Here is a 22,961-nt window from a genome sequence, read left to right on the forward strand (position 1 = left end):
TCAAACAACTCGAGTTCACGAGGTTTGCGGGTGTATGTTGATAAGTAAAAAGTTAATCAACGTAAGTAACGAGACGGAACCTTTTTCTCACTTTACTAAAAGTCTTCGAAACTGTCAGTACGTTATGAAACACTCGCAAAACAACATTACGTAACACAACGTGACGTCATAATAGGCATTGAATGAGTAATGAAACATATAGCGGAGAAAAACAATTTTGCAAACCATAGACCATAAACATTTCATCGGTGGGGTAAATTCGTAACTAATATTATCCACCTTGCTCTCCTGCCTTGGCAAGGATGAGCTAGGGAACCAGGCTAAGTTTTAAAAAAATGTTCGAACGTAGAGCATGTTCTTGCGTGATGAATCACCTGTGAGACATAAACCCCATATGCAGGTGATAAGGGTATATTGCTATGCTACATAAGTAAGGGAAGCTTACGATAGAAAATCAAAGTACTGAAAGTACTGGAAAGCGCTAAGCATATTGCAATTTGAAATTCATCAGAATTATTTTGTTGAAATTAAATTGCCTGTTGTATTTGAATTTAAGCAATATCTTGACAGTGCGGCTGTTTGATACATAATCAAACATGTGAGTCATGAAAATTTCCAGTTGGAATATGAAATTCAACATTGTCTTACGCCCTTTTATTTTAAGCATTTTACATTTTCATCTTTTGTCAAAAGAAAAATCAATTTCACATACATGAAATTGCAAGAAAATATTTCTCCGTTTCTTTAAAAAGAAAAAAACAATATATGCAAATTAAATGGCAGATATTTACTCCAAACAGCAATGTATGTCTAAAACCTAATAAAGAAGGGGGGAAAAAAAGAAAACCATGTATATGTTCTTTCTCCATCTCCTTATAAGAGTCTATAAGAGTTAGCTTTGCGTATAAATCGCAATTTATTGGAGGGGGGATGGTTTTTCATTTATGTGCAACACCAACAGCTAAAATGTTCTGGTTATAATTCTTAATAATAAATTCATTCCGTGTTTACGGGTGTTTACGGGTGTTTCAAATTGAAGATTGGTTGTTAGTGACTATGCTTTAATTTTAGAAACTGCACTCGGAAAATAAAGATGTTATTTGTTTATTGCGTCGATAAATATTTCCTTATTGATAACATAATTATTTATTAAAGTTATAAATAAAACATCTCAAAAACATGGAATACTAGTATTCTCACTAAATGAATTGTTTTTATAGTATATATATCTCTTTGTTTCATATTCAAAAGCGATTTATAAATTTACGATTTTATAGAAAAGATTTTACAAGAAATACTTAATGGAGTGTGTAGGATATTAACACAATCGCTACGAGCGTCCAGTATTTATTAATGATAAATAAAACTTAGACTGTATATTACATTTTTAACACTTCACATTCATCGCGCTGTGCAGCATATCGGCATCATGTTTGTAACAACGTCATGTGACAAACTCTATGTCAATGAAATGAGCACCCGTAGAGTTAACGTCCTTTTGTCAGAAATAATTGGTAAATATACATTTTGAGTATAAAGAACTATCCTTTCATCTCTGATTTTCATATACATGATTTATAATGTATTTGCAACAAAAATTTGTCTTTTCTGTTGATCTCACAATAAGTATATCTGATTTGTAAATTTTACTTTTTAAAAATAAAAATTTTATACTTTTCTTCTTTAGATTAAAAATATGTCATTAAACCCCCAAAAGTATTTTGGACCATTGTTGAAACACTTTAAAATGCTTCAGTATTTTTTTTTTACGGACGTTTGATACTTTACACCGTTCTTTACTTGTTTTTTTTAATGATTTTTGACTACCACGCAAAACGAATTTAGAGGAAAAGAATATCCAAATATCCACAGCACTGTTGTGTTAGTTGAAAAGGAATACTGCAAATAATTGCCCGTAATTTTTCTGCTATTTCCATGAAAAATAATTCAACAGTCCAAGAAAGAAAATACAATACATGTATATTAATCTCAAGTATTAAAAAATCTTCATGAAGTTATACACTGTACAACGTTGTTATATTCTGTTTTTATGTAGTCCTCATTAAGTTACTAAGCAGTCAAATCTGCAACACGCGCACATCTGTACATAAACTATTTCTTCCTAGTTTCCTAATACAAATATTATACTGTTTGCTTAACATTTCATCGGCGCTATTCCTGTCCATTGCTAAGAACGTTTAATTAAGGTTTTTTTTTTTGCATTTTTCGCCATATCGTGTGCACTGCACACACAATTTTAAAGCACAATATTCCGAGAAATTAGTTTTCATATTTGAGTGGATTCGTTGAAAACACAGCCACCACGTGCCCTACATGTACGTACAGCCGCAAATTGCTTTTCCTTGCGAATTATTTACATCAAATTTTTCTACCCATATTACAAGTATAGAGTAAAACACAAGTATAGACAGTCCATGAAAGCATTCCAGTCTTTTACTAATTGATACTGAGATGCGAAAATCAACTTCATTGATAGCTCTCTGCATGGTGCAAGGGTGATAAAAGGAAGACTCGTTTATAGTTACATTGCCTGAAATATGGGTCTAGAAGAAGAAATAATAGTTTATACGGATATAACTTATATAGAACGCACATATGTAAGTACATTGTAAATCAATTTTATGCAAAATTTTCTACTAAATAACTCAATTCCAGTTTGAGTTTTAAATACTTATTAAAATCCTATCTGAGTTTTAAAAATATGTACTTATTTAATCACTACATTACATGTACATGACATATAATAAACCTTTTTTAATTAAGTATTTGCACCATAGATGCAGCAATTGTTAGCTACATGGTACAAAAGTGATGAGTGCCGACATGATTTTAAATGAACTACAAAGTATAGAGATAAGCATGACAAGAACCGCCCTTATCTACTAATAGTGGATTTTCGTACAATGTACATGCATACTCTTTACCTTACTAATTGACTCCTATTATTAGAACTGCACGTAACTCAGTATTACACTGAAATAGCCGAAAGAGAGTCGGGGATTTCCAGTTGCATATTTTTAGAAAACCCAGTGGAGTTATCTGACTTGCTAAGTGGCGCTGGATCGCGAACGGAAGTAGATTTAGGATGACAGAAAGCGCTTTACGCTGCGCTTAGCGCTTAAAAATGAGGTCATCTCTTTTATCATAAAGTTTTGTTGTTAGGTTACCATTAACGCATTTTTCTAATAAAATATCCAAATATGAAACAGATGTGTCAGACTCTGTGCTGTCTTTTATTTCAAGTTCACTGGGATATATCGAATCGACATATGAATGGAAGTGCAGTGTGATTATTTGATATAACGTCGTCGATATATCTAAATGTCGATTTGAAGGCCACAGCAAGCGTTTTCTTCTCATGTAGAAGTTTCTGAATAAATTCTGCTTCATGTATTATATGTGGAGATAAGGAACAGTATTCAAGCTCAAAAGTCCATTAAACAATACAAAATAGGAGCAGAGCAAACACGGACCTCCAAACATCAGGGGTAGGATCAGGTGCCCTGGAGGAGTGAGCATCCCCTGCCAACCGGTCACACCCACCGTGTGCTCTTTGTCATGATCGGAAAATAACGGAAAAATCCGTCGACAATTCAGTGTGTAAATAATGGCCTAACAATTAGTATGAAAAACGTCAGTCAGCATTTGATTCAATGACGATTAACGTCTTTTTCAAGTAAAATATCCAAATATGAAACAGATGTGTCAGACTCTGTAGTATCCTTTATCTCAAGCTCACCAGGATATATCGTATCGACGTAAGAATGGAAATAGCCATTGTTAATTGACAATACGTCGTCGATATATCTAAATGTCGAGTTGAAGGCCACAGCAAGTGTTTTCTTCTTTTCACGTACAAGATTTTGGACAGAGTCTGCTTCATATGAATACAAAAAAGGTCTGCTAATAACGGGGCGCAATTGATACCCATGGGAATTCCAATAGATTGTTGGAAGACCTGGTCTCCAAAAACCACATAGATATTGTCAATCAGAAACTCAAGCATCTTTTTAATGTCAACTTCAGAGTACTTGTGTGTACAATCAGAATGTTTTTTTTAACAAAATAATTTTGCAAATGACCAATGACAAGGTAAGTAAATTTACGAGTTCCATTTTTATCGAAAAAGCAGCTGTCAATGATATCAAAAAGCCTTGAATTTAATTTATCATGAGGGATGGTTGTATAAAGAGTTGAAAAGTCGTATGCTTTGATGTTATTGATTTTGGTAAAATTTTGTGATTTCAATTTTTGAAAGGTTCCTTGGAGTTATTTGGTATCCACATCTGATTTACACCACTTCTGGAATATACTGTTGTACAGTACTCTTGAAATTTCTCCTTCACTGCCGTAAATATTTTAGTGAGGAGAAAAGAAAGAGGCTTGATTAGTACATTTACTGCTAAATGCTATGTATCTTTGTTTGGAATCTAGCATATAAGTATGGTAATTCAAATTAGAACTCTTCAGTAAGCAGTGTTTAGAGTTTTCTTAAGTAATGATACACGCTGATGCGTTCCTGGCAGAAAAAAATGTTTTCTATAATGTGGATTGATAGTAAATGTTTAAAGTGAAGCCACTATTTATATATTCTACAAAGCTTTTTGGCAGTTTTTTAACACCAAGTATGTATGTTATATGATAATAATTTTTCCTTACAAGATACTTAACAGAAATCCAACCTTGACTAAAATAATGACGACGGTACTATTCAGGGGGCATAACAATATTAGGTATGGGTTTTTTTCTTTTTGCTTAGATGTATAAATTGGGTAGATGTATTGTGCTGTCATAACAGGATAATATACAAATATAGCCCTTTTATGAGGTCGATCCATAGATATATCGACTTCACAGAAAAGCATATCGACTGAGCACGAATTGTAATGCGATTAAATAAATGTTAGTATTGTCCTTGTTTTCTTTCAGACGAATCATTAAATGCATTCTTATATAAAATTGAAAATATTAGAATATCTTGTCAATAACAATCAGTCAAAACATCCTTCTCACGTTTATTGATTTCTCAAAAACAGCACACAGAAATCATTTCTTTTGTAAAAATAATTTATTATAGATGACATTTATTCAGTCTTCATAACAAATGTGAATATAAAATCAAAAATAGTTATTCGAAAGACGAACATATCATATTGCTATTAGTAATTAATACTTTTCGAGAAAATTTGACAAAACTCAGTTATAACACTTTTTTTCAAAAATCAGGGAGCATAAGATTTTTTTTGACATGAATAGCATGGGCGCAATATTGTACCAATGGCTTTATTTGTATTCTTATATATTCTGAAGATAATCAGGGTTCTGGAGGTAATGTAACAAAAAAGGAAAATCCATTCTAAATTCAGCTTAATTAGCAAAATACTTCTAAAGAAACATTGCCAAAAAGGGTAGATTTCAAATAGTTTTTTTTTTTCATGCCAGCTCATCTCCTTTTTCTTTCTATAGAAATTAAGGAATCTTTTTTATTTTTTGTTTGTTTGTTTGTTTTTTTAAGCATGATGCGTTTCCAGTAAAAGTAAATACATATACAAGGTAATGCCAGTGTTATAAAAAAAAAAAAACATAAGACAAGAAACAATTCTTTACCTACATGCACTCAATGCTATTATTTGCATCTTAAAAGTCATGTTCAAAGGAAATTTACGTATCAGTCAATTTTACCGATATTTTTTGTTAATGAAAATTAGATACATACATTTTCTTTTAGATTTTTTTTTTATAAATGGTGTAAGAAAATAAAATTTGAGAGGAACTTTAAGTCTTGTAAAGTATTTGTAACAAAGCATTACAATTTGACAACTTAACAATGTACATGCATGGTTAAATGATCAGTTGCATGCTTTGAATGCTACGCCCAGTGCTTTGTGTTTGTGTGACTTCAACACACTTAGCAACGAGAAATATAAGTATTTTGTCATTTCCGTAACGAGTTATATAACAATACTGCCAATTCACACCCTTAAATTGTGGATTTTTATGTAATTCGGGAAAACATGTCTTAAACGTGCACACAATATATATAGGAAATATTTCAAGATGCACAAAAGTTTGAAGGTTAAAAATATATACATCAAATGAAAGATTATAGAATAAACTAAAGAAATCTGATATGGACGATGTTTACTTCTAATATTGTAAGGAAATCTCAGTTGATTACAAATAGGATATTCATGCACAATAGAACTGAATGCTTTAACCAGAGACATTTTTTTTCTCTGCTTCGACTTCTTCCTTCCTGAATCCACTATTTTGTCCACATTACACAAAGGGTTCTTATTAATTACATGAATAATCTATATAACCAAGCGAAAAAATGACCAATTTAAGTTTTTCGAAAATTCTAAGCACTATAGAAATCTAATACTTTAGAAAATGTTTCCATATCTTATCAACAGAATTCCTGAATAAAAATATGCTAAATTGTTGTTATTAGCTCAATTCACTGACACTACACATGTGTCTGACGGAAATAATTAAATCTGAAAAGTATGTAAGACAAGTCTTCCTCTAAAAAAATGATGTTAATGAACTTTTTCAGAGGAACACCACTATTTCTATGTATTATTAAGAGCATAGAGGAAGCTTAAATCCTAGTATTCAATTCATGCAAACAAGTTCCTTCTTAGCATCAGGAGAGAGTTTTGCTAATTTCATACTGTAATTTTTTTTTAAGGATTTCGATTAAAAAATCTAAGTGGCCCCCTCCCTTTTCTTTGAAATGGAACATTGGAATCAATAACATTATTTTGAAGAGCATTTTGATTATTTGCACTGCTAAGTCTTAAATCTGGTATTCTACTCCTGGGGTTTGGATAACTCTGCTGCATATTGGAGGAGGGAGGAGGCTGGGCGCTTAGAATATCCCTAAGACTCTGCAGAATCGCATTTCTATTGGGGTCACTGTTTATTCTGCTAAATTGGCGTGGGGTAAGAGGGAGCACTTTGGCCTGTCTGTCTTTATAGTTAACTACTACATTTGACAACATCGGCTGATGGAGAGTGACCGCTGTGTGTCGCCTGCTCTTAAAGGGCTCTGACACAGGTTTCTGGTCATAAATGTTGTTATTGGACTCTAGTAAACCTTGAACACCAGGTAGTATCTGAGTCAGGACAGACAACGGAATCTGGTCCAAAATTGATGACGAAATAACACGTGACTGAATATTTGGTAATTTCGCAATCTTTTCTCTTGTTGGCAGCAATATTGTCCGTGTGACATTTTTGTCTTTAGAATTAATATCTTGTGGTTGTTTCTTAATATCTGGTTTTCGTATCACCATTGGCTCTGGTGTCGTGGTGGTTGTCTTAATGATTTTGCTCATTTCTTTAGAAATCTTATTCTTGTTTCTCTTCTTTTGGGGCTTTTTCTTTCTGGGACGTCTGTTCCTCTTTGTTTGACCAGTGAAGTTGTCTTCATTTATAACCTGTGGGGATTGCGCTTGGCGATCTCTAAGTTTGTCCAAGAAGTCACCAGGTAGAAAATCAAGATCAAGGGCGCTGATTACTACAATTAATTGATATATATTGCTCCGTGACATGGAATAGAAGGTCATGCATGGTGCACACTACAGGGAAAAGAGGAAGGACACTAGCAACTAAAATTAACCAATCAATATTGCTTCTGGCTTCTACAATCAACCAATCAATATTGCTTTTGGTCACTACAACCAACCAATCAATATTGCTTTTGGTTACTACAACCAACCAATCAATATTGTTTTTGGTTACTACAACTAACCGACAAATATTGCTTCTGGTTGCTAAAATCAATCAATCAATTTTGTTTAATGGCGACAATATCAGGAATGTAGGATGAGCTACAGGGAAATGATATTCATTTACAAAATATATCATTCATCTCCCATCTCATGATCACTGTGCATCAAGAAGTAGCACGCATGCCTGCGCGGGAAAGTAGGACAATATCAACTACTTACTTCCTTACAAATACATTCTTTATTTCAAGAAAAATTCAAAGCGTACAATAACAAATACAAGAAAGCTTTATTTTTTTTCCCAGCGAAATAGTATTCTTTTTTCAATTTTGAGCGTTAAATTATCAAAATAAAAATAGCAGTCACTTTTATTTCTAAAGATGCCACAACGTGATATTACTGCAAAATATCAAGTCAATGCGCACACCAATACATTATGTTTATAACACAGTTAAGGAAGAACAACATGCAGGATTTTGGCACCTCAGAGAGACTTTGTCACATACATTGGTATATTGCATGTTATCTAAAATAAACAGATATATACACTAAAGACACCATTGGGAGTTCGAAAGACTATGTTGTTGAGTAGGAGAAAGTTTGTTAACGTCACAAGGAAGGTTACTTGGTTGGGAAGGTTCCTCTAATTAGGAGTCGCTCTAGTGGGTGAAGACCTTTAACCAAAATAAACAAGTTAAAATAATACACTAAGGTACATCGACCTTTTGTTCAATCATACCGGTATAAAATTTTACTTTAACGAAAAATTTTTTTCAAAAGAAATCTAATTTATCAGTGATTTGCACACAATTTCAAACCTTACAGAGCAAACGTTGATAGAATTAAAATCATTTATTCAACTGAGAGTTATTTCTCTTATCAGAGGGTCATTGAACCTTAAATGAAAATTGATTCATAGGATAAATTCTACCCAGATGCAACTGTTAAAAATATATTGAAATATAGTCTTCCTACCTAAAGATATGAAGAAATTATATCAAATTTTAAAAAAGTACCATTTATGAAACAATTTTAAAAAAATTCTTGAAAAAATGTATCAAATATTGTAATTTTTACCTTCAGACGCAAAAGTATCGAAAGGAGAAACAGGGGCCGTCATTAGGTGAAGAGGTTGAGGTATTCGCCGCATTTCACAAATTGATGTGACGTCACGTCCTCGTGTTTTAAAAACAGGATCACATGAGTCGCACGAGCGCCTATGGGAAAGACAACAAATGTGAGTTAAATATTCTACAATGTATAAATTATTTAATTGATTACATTTGCACATATACTAGCATACTGTTGACATCTGCAAAGAACAAGAAGATACCTTGCTTCTTTTCTCTGTGTTGAGCTTAATTTAGCCACCATAGCATTATTAAAAAGATTGCTTGGATAATTATAGGATCTCCCATGGTTTGTGGTTGGATATGACTATTTATCCAACTCGTTGTGTGTTTTTATTCCCAAACCAACAACGAACTGGATAAAAAATCATATCTTACTATAAACAATACGAAATTCTTTTTATCACACGTTTTACACATAGCTATTTCATAATTTACACTGTTTTATATATGTTAATCCACAATATATGACTTGATCAATTTCATGCAAAAACCATCGTGACGTCACAAAATGGATATGTTAACGATATCCTATGATCTATATCCACTGTATAACGGAGTAAACGTGTGATAAATAAGCATAAAAAACATCATAGCAAACATTTGGCATTGGGATAAAGTTTTCAAATAATTTTTTTTCACTTTAATTAAAGATAAGATAATCAAAATACATGTTATATATTTCAATGTGTTCATACGCTTTATTTAATATAAGGAATACTTTTACATAAGCATTTTTATAGTGCCACTTACTCGCATTGGATACCAGCAATATTGGAACAGTCCCACACTGCACACGGATCTGGGTTACACTGGGCCTGGACTTTACCACTGGGACACAGAACGGCTGGGGCTAGAGGGATATATACTTAATCATGTCCTTGTCTTGTAAGTATTTATATTTAAATCAATTATATCCTGTATATAAACAATTTTATATAATAAACACCTTCTTACCCAAATGGCATTTTTATGGGTTTTCACATATTTATTAGATCGATTATGAATATGTCATTCTGAACACATTAGTTGGTTTTATTCTTTTATAAAATTATACAAATGACAATATAAAAATATAAAATTTCCATTTATCATAAATATAATCCAAACATGATTTTATTTAAACTTTTTAATAATACTGCAAAATCACTTATTTTTGTGGCGTCATATTTTTGTGGTTTCTAGTAAAATTATTGTTTCACAGGATATTGCTTTCATCGTTTGTAGACAAATATGATGCCGTATCCTGTAATTCTAAACATTTTGTGGACATGAATTCATGGGTTTCCCCATTCCACAAAAACCACCTCACGAAAAAGAGTGATTTCACAGTAAAAGAAAATTTGAAGAAGAAGAAAAGAAAACATGTACAAAGAAAACTAAAGGAATACAGTCGAAACTAGTTATATCGAACTCAACGGGAACAAGATTAACATCGAGATATCTGATGAATCGAAATAACTTGGGTAAAAACAGCTAAGCTTTTGATGTTCGAGATAACGAATTTCAACTGTACATAACAAATAACTAAAACTACGTACGTAAAATAAGGGACAAAGTCTACTTTATTAGTCATCTCTACTTTTACAACACTGCATCTAAGACAACAGAACTAGCAAGTTATTCTAAGTGAGGGATTACAGTTATTAATATATATCATATATTAATGATGGATCACAGCCATTAATGTACTGTGTGTAAAGTTACAAACCATAATTATTACTGCAAACATTGATTAATGGCAGAATTCATATGTCATTAAAATATATAACTTAGAGACATACACCAAGATAATGTCACATATGTATTATTACATTACCACAACTATGTGGCGAATATACAATTCTGGAATATTTAGAGGCAAAATGAAAATTAAAAGAAAATTCTATAACCTATCTATAGGAAACAACGCGCTTAATATATTTTTGATAAAAACAATCAAACATAAGACTTTGTCATTATATAACATTTATTTTATCTAAAATGATAACATTATCAGAGAACTTCGTTGAATTCTGAAAGTATCACTAAATTATAAGGACACAAGAACACAATTATACCACTGCTGAGTGAAATGTACAAAGTGTCCAAACTGGAAACGCATTGCAAACAAACTTTCTCTGACAACGAATCAGTCAAACCTTATTGTGAAATAAACAGTAACAGACATGCAGTATGAAGAAGTAATCATTTGAGAAATGGTGTACTAAAAACACTCGAAGCAGAGAGAGAGAGAGAGATTTTTTAATTGACTACATTGTATTAGTTATTAATAAAATACTTGATAAAAAGCACAGAGGAAAATACCTTTCTATTTTTTTTTATTTCATTAAAAAAAAAAAAGACCCAACAATCTATTTTTTTTTATAGGAACCTGACATTACCTAATTTAAGGTATTACAAAATATAACAGTTCGCACCTTTTTAGCTAAAAATTAAAACAGGTAAAAATAACGGACAGTGGTCGATCTCATTAATGTTAAGAAACAATACGATTCTATAACTAGAAATTAAAACATGGACCCCTGAAAACTCCAGAGGTGGAATCATGCAGACACCTAGGAGTAAGCATCCGGATCGATCCCCTGTCTACCAGCAGACGGAGTAATGTGTTGTCGAAGTAAGGCATAACAATTTGTTTAAAACGTGTCAACCATGCAATTTGTAAACAAAGTCATAAAGTGATTACAGAAGTTTGAAATGCTGACGTAAAACGAGATTGTTGAACTTCCTGTAACATCAGCTTATTTCTATGTAGCCTGCCTCGGTTTGAAAAGATTGGTCGTTCTGAGAAAATGCTATTGCTCATCAAATAAGCTAGGAGACAAAACATCATCTGCAGGTGACATAGGAATATTACTACATAAATAAGGAAAGTCGACGATGTAAATCTGAAGTCATCTATTTGGCATACTGTTAATTTGTAAGCTGACATAATCTCTATAGTCACTAAAACGTCCAAATATATGAGACAAATGTGGTATACTCTGTGGTGTCTTTCATTTCAAGTTCATTGGGATACTAGTATATTGAGTCGACATATGAATGAAAGTAGCTTATCTAAACGTCGAGTTGAAGGCCACAACAAGCGTTTTCCTCTCCTTATTTTTGTACTGACTTCTACTCTATCAAGGAGTTAAAAGTGTTTTAAAACTAGTCACAGTTAGAGAACTACAATGCAAAAAAGAAATGATGCAAAAACAATGATTAAAATGATGGCACATCAACGTTATTGGAATAGTAAATTAATATTGGATTTCCAAGGGAACTTCTAATGGTAAGGGTGTTTATTTCCTTCAAGGGAACCACTAATAATAGGGATTTTATGAGGCATATTGATAAAAATATACTCTACTCTAACCTTCCGTTGCACTGAGGAATTGTGAAAAGGCATCAGTGGTGGAAAAAGGAGGAATTGTAGAAAAACCTAATGGTGAAAATAGAGTGTGCTGTATAAAGTGGAAATAAAAGTGTGCTGTATAAAGTGGAAATAAAGTGTGCTATTTCGTCTAGTTGTTCATGAAGGGGGGGGGGGGGGGAGAGAATGAGATGGCAAGATTGTGGTATAATTGTGAAGCAAATTGAAATCTCTCATTTCAAATTCAAAAGCAGTCTTGGTGAATAAATATTTTGTAAATTATGAGGATAATGGAGCATATATTCATACTCTGTCAAAGCAATGTGAAAAAAACCTTATCATGAATTGTAAGTGCAATGATTTTTTTTTACTGATGTAATCATGATATACCTCCGAAAAATGTGTCCTTCTCAGTAGGAATAACACTCCCTGCTGAAACATTGAGATGTAATATAAAATTGAACACTATAAATTTAAGCAAAACAAAGCATAACTGAAGCACAATTAACAAGTACATGTTAAAAAATTAGTAATTAACAAAGCAACATGTAAAAGCACATAAGTTCATTTCAAGCTTCATTGCATTATATGTTGAAGCATACGCTGTTATAAACATGTAAACGTCTGTCATATATAGTACATTGTCATAGCAATGCTTACCACTGCCTCGTTTTAAAATTGAAAGAAGCTGATTGGCGGTATCTGCAAGCGTTTCCGCTAATTTGATTGCTTCTGCGTTGTTAATGATCGGTTGAGTACTTTGATTCGCTACACTGTTAGTTATTCCTCTGTTTTGTGTGGCTGTAAAAATATAATTTTAAATCTGTTAAGCCTTCTATAGAAAAACTGAATTCTTGCATGGATGTCTGTGTTCATTTTGTATTGCACCCGTGTGACGGATCGACATGAAGTATGGATGTAAGCCAACAATACAAGGGATCTTTTTAATGAAAAACATCTATGAAATTTACATTGTGTTACGCTGTTATTTCAAATCACTACATGTATATACATCTCAAAAACAATCTTGAACCTCACAGGCATTCTTGAACAAATGCACCTCACATTTTCATTTTAAGGGAACTCGTAATTATACATTTAATAAAGTTTTTGATCCTTTTTCTCGAGTTCTTACATTTTGTCCATGTTTTACAGATAAAGTTGAAATACTTCATAAAGTGTATACCTTTTTCTTGTTGGGTTTCAAATTGAAGGCAAATTTATATAATGTCATGAATATTTTGCTTCTTGATGGCATGGGTGCTTTATATATATATATATATATGATCTTCAAATATAACCTCCTAAAACACTATCAATAAAGTATTGCTCGAAAAATACACCAGAAGTACTGAGTAATCAAGACTAAGAATATATACCGATCTATTTCGGGAAAAACAAGAAGATGCTGCCAGAATACAGGATGAAAAAAGGTTAGACTTAATCTATCTCTGATTTGAACTTTTATTCAGTAAATGAGATTTAAATTTGATTCAGTAAAAAATGTTCTACTTTTTTCCGAAAGTTACTTTTTAAGTTTATTTTGAATTAATAAGAAGAGTCTGAAATTATTCCCGCCAGAAGTTGTCATTGCATTGATAAATGCAAAAAGAAAATGGACCGATATTTGGAACTAATGGTTGAGATTCACAAAACGGTGTTGAAAGAAGAAAACAACACGGAAACAGTTTCGTATGAACTTTCACAGCATGCCAAGATGAATAGATCTGCAATTTTACAGCTTTTTACAATAAAAATGAAAACTTTAGTCTTCATTATTCCCTTATAAGTGTAAAAATGTGAGGTTAATTTGTTTAAAAAAGTTATGTGAGGTTAATGAGTTTTTTTTCTGAGATGTGTACAAATTGTAGTTCACGGAATAGGAATCAGTTCGATTCAGGAGAATAATTTTCAGGTAACAATATGTACAGTACATAATCAATACCATTGATTATCTATATATTCTTAAATGTGCATTTATATCATTTGATAGTTTGTATTTCAACATCAAAAGTTAATTCCTGTAGAAAAAAGAATGGCACTAAGTAATCCATAACAGGAGATAGATACCATTTTTTTTTTTGACACAAGTAAAAAAGCATTTCTAGGCATGCTTTTTGTACAGTGCATATAATTTGACAGTGATTTAAACACGGTTTCGTATTTTCTGACATTTATAGTGTAAGATATTTGAAGATAATTAAATAATAATTAACTCATCAAACTGTTGTCAATTACAATGAGAGTTGGAGAGTGTCATGAGGTGCATTCTTTGAAGTGGAAAGGAAAAGGATATAATCTAAATTTGTCTTTAACAAAAATTCAGGTTGTCTAATATTTTTTCTATTAATATTACTCTTTGTGCGTTTGTTTTACTTGCCAACCAATATTTTAAGTTTCCTTGAAGAAAAAGAAAGAAGTATTGAATCTCCATCAATTTTCAGAAAATAACTTTATACATTTTTCGGTATAACACAATGCAGCGTGACATAAGATACCACTGTGTTGAATACAAATAAGTTTTGATATGATAATATGTTGAAACAAATCAGAAATATTGTAACAGTTATATCTTGACTTTCATTGAATCACTAATGAGATTTATTAACCTCAGTCCTGACATAAAAATTTAGAAAAAGAACTTGAACACTCAAAGAGAGTTTAAACATTTTAAAACTCTTAATAACAATTAAATGACGACTGGATAATTTAAAAAGTATGCTGCAAAATATTTCATCAAAAGAAAATATATTGACCCACTTGTATATACAGATGCATTCTGTACAGAATTTATCTGTGTAAAGTGATCAAATTTGGACGAATATTGCGATCTATCATAATATGTCACTTTTCCATGCTTTAGTTGTAAAAAAAAACATTTGTTTTGATATTGAATTTTTTTGATGGAGAGATAGTTATGTCAAAATTGTGCGTACTACGAATTAGCTTTATTTATTACGGTATAAATTTACAGATATAGGGAATTCATTTATTAAGCTAAAATTGAAGATTCTATTTTATTATGTTAAGATTGCAGTAATCAGTAATGCTTTGTCCAAGTAAAAAAAAATCAAAGTGGAATGGGGTCGGATGCTCAAGTTCTAATTAATATTGAAAACATAAAATTGATCAGTTTAATTATTATTGTACAGTATAACTGGACTACTAGCCACGCACCTTCTAATGCATAGTTTTGTGATAGAAACTTTAATATTGAAACAAATGTGCGCTTTAATAAGGGCTTCACATTGTTATACAAGTAGTTTATACTTACAATTCCCTTGTCCTTCTACCATAAGAACTGAAAATACAACGAAAAACAACATTGATATAAAAAGTAACATAACTATATAGATTAGTTTTAACATTCTAACAACTAATCACAAGTTTAAAAATGTTCTTTGATTAAAAGATTGAAAGAGGGAATGGTTTGTGAATTTATCAAAACGTTTACACATAAAATTGATTTGTAATAATGATTCCATTGATCATTTTGGAACAAGCTGTGGGCATCTGTAATGTTTTGAACGTGCATTGTATATTTATCGAAAAAGCAATCTTCTCTTGTGTGTATTTTTATGTAACGGGTTAAAATTGCTATCATGAAGCAATAACAACGTTAAAAAAATATCTGTTTTCTTAAGCGGTTTAAAAAATCTAACAATTAAGTTGTGTTTTGACACATCCCATATGAACATATGGAGGTGTTCAAGATCTTTATTTTTTGGCCTCATACGGCACATCAGATTACATATAGTAATACTAAACATATATACAATATTATAAAATATAACAATATGAGAGTGAGCATAATCAATAAATAGCAAGTAAACTATGTAGGACGTGTTGTTTAACAGGCAACTGTAATTATCTCTGACATTTTCATAGATTTTACAATGAAATAAGAGATGAAAAACATTTCTTTATTTCATTGTAAAATCCTTGAAAATTTCAGAGAAACTTTTTTTCATAATGTTAATTTAAATAGAAATGTAGATCCAGTTGAAAAATTAAACACTTTAATGAAAACTCATCAAAGACAAACTGCCAAATTTTTAAATTTATGCTTTTCAATAAGACAAAAATATTTATACCAATCAAATAAATGTCATGTGCGCTATCTTTATTGAAAATGGAAATATTGTACATATATTAAAGTGACATATAGGTCCAATGGGCCGGGTGTAATGTATATATTTTTATATTGTATCTATTTGTTGTTTGAAAACCCATACACATGTCACTATAATAAAATATTTACTTATTTACTTACTTATAAAACACATAAAAATTACAAATGTTTCATTCTTCTACTGGAAGTTTGTTACATACATACATACATACATACATACATATATATATATATATATATATATATATATATATATATATATATATATATATATATATATATATATATATATATATATATATATATATATATATATATATATATATATATATATATATATATGTATGTATGTATGTATGTATGTATGTATGTATATGTGTTTGTATACATGTCACTACGCGTAAAAATCATTGTTTTTGCATGACTATAAGACTGACTTTTGCTTTCTGTTACTTTTAGTATTTCAATGCATTAGGCAATGTTTAACAGGAAGAATAATAAAAATGTTATTGGAATCCCCTATCGATGGATACTTTTTTAGAGATGATAATTACCAAAAAAATCTGCCCTATTTTTAATGTTAATGCATCAAAGTGACAACTGGAAACAGAGGTATCAAATGAAGACATAACAATTGGCCCAATGAAAGTGACAAGTACAAAAATGCAGAGAATATTTCCCCTCACGTCAGATATGTAGAAATTGTTTTTAAGTCTCTAGACAGACATCTTTGACATGCAATTACAATGTCATTATGGAAAATTCATTGAAGAGGTATTTCCTTATAAAACTCTTGTTCTTTTCTCAGTGACATATGCAGATCAATAAAATGACATGTATTCAGTCAAAATATATAAGTTGTGATTGACTCACGTATTCAGTCAAATATAAGCAGTGCATTTATATTTATATAATATCTTTAACATTTGGCTTTTATCGTCTAGAAATTTATAGTTATTTGAAAAAAAAGGCCCGCGTGGCGAAGTGGTTAGAGCGTTTACTCCAGAGTCGCGGTGTAAGGAGTTGATCTTTACGTTGCGGGTTTGAATCCACTTGGCAATGTGCAGACAGGTCCTTCGGATGAGACTTTATAAACCGAGGTCGCTGAAGGTGCTAGAACGAAAAAGATCCCTTACTGCTCAATGGCCATAAGTGCCAAGTATAGGTCTAAATTCGCAGCCCTCCACCGCCAAGTGGTGGAGTCTCGATAAAGATGAAAAATTCTCGAAGAGACGTTTAACAAAGAAAAACAAAAATATCAAATAATAGTTGGTAAGTAATTTTTTTTATCGTATAATATACTATAAACATGTAACCTATGGGTTTTTTTTTTTTTAGTTTTAATCGGTCTTTTTATGCTTTTGTTTGTAGATTTTGTAAAGTGTTTTAGTAATTTTACAAAATCGGTTAGACATTTATCTATAAAATACAATATTCAATAGAAATTTTCATTTTGTAATACTATTGCACATCACTTCATCGTGACGACATTCAGTGTTCCTTCTTTTACCTTAATCATGCCCGTCAAACAAATTACCAAGAACAGAGCAATCATTACTCTGGAAATAAGTAAAAGTTCAGAAGAGCACAAGCAGGTTAAACACAACGAAATAAATCTCGTATATTAATATATGACAGAATGAAGTAAAAAAAGTCATTGCTAGAATAACAATTAGGCTGAAGGTAAAGGAAATATACTTGCAATATTAAGTTGATGTGACATTCAGAAAATATGCAGTGCGTTTCTGGGACCTTCAAGTATTTAACGCCTACTTTTTTTCATGCTCTGATGCAGTTGATTTCCAGTGCCTAGACTACCACACTGAAATTAGTTGGAAGTACCTACTTCTTTTTATTCAAATATTTTAACCTGGAAGTTTATCTCGATTCATATTTTTCCTTGACCCACTCAACTACTTTTTATCAAATATTGGTATATGTACTTTCTAAATTTGATAATTTATATTAAAATTGTAAATGAACAAAATAAATGCCCTAATATTATATCGCCTTTATTAAGGTTTAGGGTCATGTTAAGTCATTTTGTCATATTATATATATTATATCGCCTTTATTAAGGTTTATGGTCATGTTAAGTCATTTTGTCATATTATATATATTATATCGCCTTTATTAAGGTTTAGGGTCATGTTAAGTCATTTTGTCATATTATATATATTATATCGCCTTTATTAAGGTTTATGGTCATGTTAAGTCATTTTATCATGATATATATATTATATCGCCTTTATTAAGGTTTAGGGTCATGTTAAGTCATTTTGTCATATTATATATATTATATCGCCTTTATTAAGGTTTATGGTCATGTTAAGTCATTTTATCATATTATATATATTATATCGCCTTTATTAAGGTTCATGGTCATGTTAAGTCATTTTATCATATTATATATATTATATCGCCTTTATTAAGGTTCATGGTCATGTTAAGTCATTTTATCGTATTTTATGCACGAACAACAGAATCTCCTCGATCATGGAAATTTCATATTAATTTAAATTTTTATTTCATTCTTAGTTTACTTAAACAAAACATCAACATATCAACATATAAAGCTATTCGAATTTTTATCTTTAAATTTCTCAGCCTTCTACAGTTTTCTTTACAGTCACCGTGAATCATACGGTGTCAATTGATTCTTGTATTTATAACATTGTACATATAGTTTTGATATAGGGGCAACATTCGCCTTAATTTGGACAGAATTTGCTTGATGACATCATAATACGATCATTAAATATCGTATTTTTTATCATTGACGTTTTTCAATGAATGTCAACGTCGCATTAATAGCAGTTTTATGATAATCATTAATATAATCTCTTAATCCAAAGGGGATTACCACGCTCTGTGATAGTTTCCTCGTGTAATAATAATACAAGTGTGCATTGTACACATTCGATTTTTTTTCGGTTCGTGCCCACGTAGAAGAATCTGCGGTTCGATGTAAACAGTGTTTCTGATTAATTAACTAACTGTCAAATGGCGTCATATTTCATAAAATAGGCGCTTAAATCAGATATAAATGTTAGCAAATTTGATACTTTTTTTAAAGGAAAGATTCCCAATAGAAGATTATATAATTATTTTTATATATATGTAGATTTTAAAAGGATTTTTTTTTTTACAAATATTTCTTTTATTGTTTTTGTTTAATTGTTGTACAAAAAATCCATGGAGATTGTATTATACATGTACATTTGAGAACTTGTATCCAATCCTTTTGTATGTATTATACAACAAAATATGTTCAAATCAAAATACATGTACATGCATTTTATTGATTTACTGTGAGTATTAAAATTAATCTTTGCTTTCCCATTTCTCTTTTATATTTAATGCTTCTGATTTCATAAACACAGATTAAATACTATAGATCTCATCCAATACCTATTCATTCTCTTTATGCAATAGAAAATGTTGAAACCAGTCCTACTTTCATAAAACACAGGTCAAATACTAGAAATATGCATACTTCTCATTCAATACCTATTTGCAATAGAAAATGTTGAAACCATTATTTGTGATTAGCGCTTCCGTGTACTTTGTTTTAATTCCCTTATTGTAAAACCCTCTCGCCCTCTGACTTCTGTTTCCGTATTCGAAGCACATTATCTATTTCCGAGGGGCCTTTGCTTTATTCAGTAATAAAGTTAAACTTCTGTCTTGTAATTAGCATGTTAAAGTCCCTAACTTTTGACATGGGGGAATTAAAATGAAGTACGATTCAACATGGCAAAAACGGAAGAAATGAAGGAGAAAATAATAATAGGCTGTGAAATTTAAAGTACTTCCTTGTACTAAATATGATTTTGTTAACTATATTTGGAGAAAGACCGATCCTATACATGAATGTAGTTAAGAAAAAAATTGGGTATCTGCCGTATTTCCTCAAGAAAAATATTCAGAGACAATGGAGTATTTGTGATCAGAAAAAGCTGTTGTTTAAAATACAAATATTTACAAATGTTTAAAAATGCAAATATTGCATTAAATAAAATTCATCTTGAACTGAAATATATTACATTTTTCATTATAAATTATAATTGTAAAAATACTTAAATCTATTAAAATTTTGTTATTCATTGTAGATTTTCATTTATAAGGCAAGATGACTCTGTCTAAAACTGCCTTGGGATTAGAATTCTTCCATGCGCAGTATTAAGAGCTTCTTTAAGATTAAATAAATCTGTTCAGACCTTCCTTAAGAGGAAAAAGAACTAGCTTCCTTCTATGGACAGACTGTGCAAAGCTTCTTTAAGAGGAAATAGAACTATATATCCTTCCTATAGACTGAGTGTTCGGGGCTTCTTTAAGAGGAAAAAGATCTAGCTTCCTACCTAAAAACTGATTGTTCGGGGCTTCTTTAAGAGGAAAAAGAACTAGCTTCCTTCCTATGGACAGACTGTGCTAAGCTTCTTTAAGAGGAAATAGAACTATAGCTTACTTCCTATAGACTGAGTGTTCGGGGCTTCTTTAAGAGGAAAAAGAACTAGCTTCCTACCTAAAACTGATTGTTCGGGGCTTCTTTAAGAGGAAATAGAACTATAGCTTACTTCCTATAGACTGAGTATTCGGGGCTTCTTTAAGAGGAAAAAGAACTAGCTCTCTGCCTAAAAACTGACTGTTCAGAGCCTCCTTAAGAGGAAATAGAACTAGCTTTCTGTCTAAAAACTGACTGTTCAAGGATTCTTTAAGAGGAAAAAGAACTAGATTTCTGCCTAAAAACTGACTGTTCAGAGCTTCCTTAAGAGGAAATAGAACTAGCTTCCTTCCTCTAGACAGGCCACGGGTTGACCGTGTCTGTTTCCACTGTTATCTTCCCCTCGTAACTGTCCACATGTCATTATGGCGCAATCATTCTGATATGATTAAGCTATTCGGTGTCCTCACCACAATACTATAACCTTTTATTTGTGATACTTAGGTCTTAACCAAATATCATCTTTGTGGTTTACCAGATAGCTTATAAGTCTTCATTGTACTCATTATAACAATACTGTATACAGTATTACATGTGTGTTCTAAAAATAAGTAACAGTAACTACAGACGTGCAGAAACAAAATCCCTTGTTAAAATGAATTGTTGTTTGAAATGTCTAGTTATTTCGAACCTGAATACCAGTACATGCAATTAAACATCATCTTTACTATTCAATAAAAAAAAAATGAAATTTGCAGATTAAAAAATTCATCGTTCTTATTCAATAAAGAAAAAAATTAAGTTCCCTTCATCACCTTTAACTCTCTTTCATAACAATAAAGTAATGAAGCTATTTAACAAATTAAGACTACATTCATAATGATGTTTAAAGGGTGCTTTTATATCCCCTACAGGTGTCAACTAGATAAATAGATAAAACAAACCACGAATCTGTGAAAAGTTCAGAATAACAGATCAAAGAAATAAAACTTATCAGACAATAATTAATGATTTGTCAATTTTCTTCGTGAGTGGATATGATTACGTAGATAGGACAGCCACTCTTAATTTAACCATATGCACCGCGCACCTGCTAATGCTCATAAATTATCATAGCTTAATTATCTAATCATAATTAAAGCTACTAATAAATGATTCTGAATCGGTCAATTTTCTAAGGACAAGGTCAAGTATTTTTCTGTTTTGTTGATATCATATATCTAGGTGTGTCAGACTATTTTTATGAAGCTCATAATCACTGGTTATTACAGGGAAATACATAAAGTAATATGCATAATTTCTCTACGTTATTTTGGAACATTATTACCTATCTGCCATGTCAAATAGTTTTAATGAATTTTTTATGACATAGAATTTCTCAAAACTTATTTATGGTACTACACAGATACATTGTCAATTACACTACACATCACTGAATCTCTTCTTGTTATACGTTTAAGGTGAAAAAAGAATTTTTTTCATCTTGTTTTTTCCTTGTTTTCTAGATTTAGAAGTGTCGTCCTTTTTATATTTCTAAGCTAAAGAGATTCTAATGGGAGAGCACGCTGCATGATCATCTTTGTATGGTTTTTAAAGAATGCGTGACAACGTACTTCTTGCAGTGTTGAAATACACATGTTACTTAATGTCATTTAAAAAGTATTTCAAGAAAATAATTAAGGCGTTTTCCATCATTATTCTTAATGACATCTCTCATATCTGTATGGTAACCAGTCTTATAAGATTCTATTTATTTTGATGACAATGACAAAATTTGTTGTATTCTGCAACATTCAAATATTGAGACTTCATTTAAGTTTATCTGAGCTTTTTGGAAAATTGTTCATTTTTACTTTTATCAAACTTGGGAAAGGGTGTATGTAGAACAAATGATATAAACATCAAACTACATGGAGAGAGAGAGAGAGAGAGAGAGAGAGAGAGAGAGAGACGGTACTCCTAATGTCACCTATAATTATTAATTAATCAGAAGTAGGGAGACAAGTCAAAGAATTAAAATACAAAATTAATAAGAAATACCAATAAAGAAAATTCCTGTTTTAAATAGGTTTATCAAAAATATCTTACCTACAGCGGCCGATATTACCAATATTAACAACATTTTTCTGTCTGTTAATTC

General features: G+C 31.1%; 1 protein-coding gene across 1 annotated transcript; it reads right to left on the reverse strand.

The window, feature by feature from the left end:
* Positions 1 to 7,979: 7,979 nt before the first annotated feature.
* LOC133180087 (uncharacterized) lies at positions 7,980 to 22,961 on the reverse strand. Its single transcript, XM_061314673.1, has 6 exons — positions 22,910 to 22,961; positions 15,520 to 15,546; positions 12,906 to 13,046; positions 9,641 to 9,740; positions 8,835 to 8,974; positions 7,980 to 8,431 (listed from the first exon to the last, which is right to left on the reverse strand). The coding sequence occupies exons 1-6, from the start codon at positions 22,941 to 22,943 to the stop codon at positions 8,379 to 8,381; spliced, it is 495 nt and encodes a 164-aa protein (XP_061170657.1). The 5' UTR covers positions 22,944 to 22,961; the 3' UTR covers positions 7,980 to 8,378.

This window comes from Saccostrea echinata, unplaced genomic scaffold (assembly GCF_033153115.1).
Source record: "Saccostrea echinata isolate AGI-Se365-2 ecotype Australia unplaced genomic scaffold, CSIRO_AGI_Sech_v1 ptg000005l, whole genome shotgun sequence".
Taxonomy (NCBI): domain Eukaryota; kingdom Metazoa; phylum Mollusca; class Bivalvia; order Ostreida; family Ostreidae; genus Saccostrea; species Saccostrea echinata.

Coding starts and splice junctions, on each gene's coding strand:
- LOC133180087 (XM_061314673.1), bottom strand. CDS start 22,943: ATGTTGTTAATATTGGTAATATCGGCCGCTGTAG. Junction 15,547..22,909: donor GGTAATATCGGCCGCTGTAG/GTAAGATATTTT, acceptor TTGTATTTTCAG/TTCTTATGGTAGAAGGACAA. Junction 9,741..12,905: donor AATTTTAAAACGAGGCAGTG/GTAAGCATTGCT, acceptor ATATCCCTCTAG/CCCCAGCCGTTCTGTGTCCC.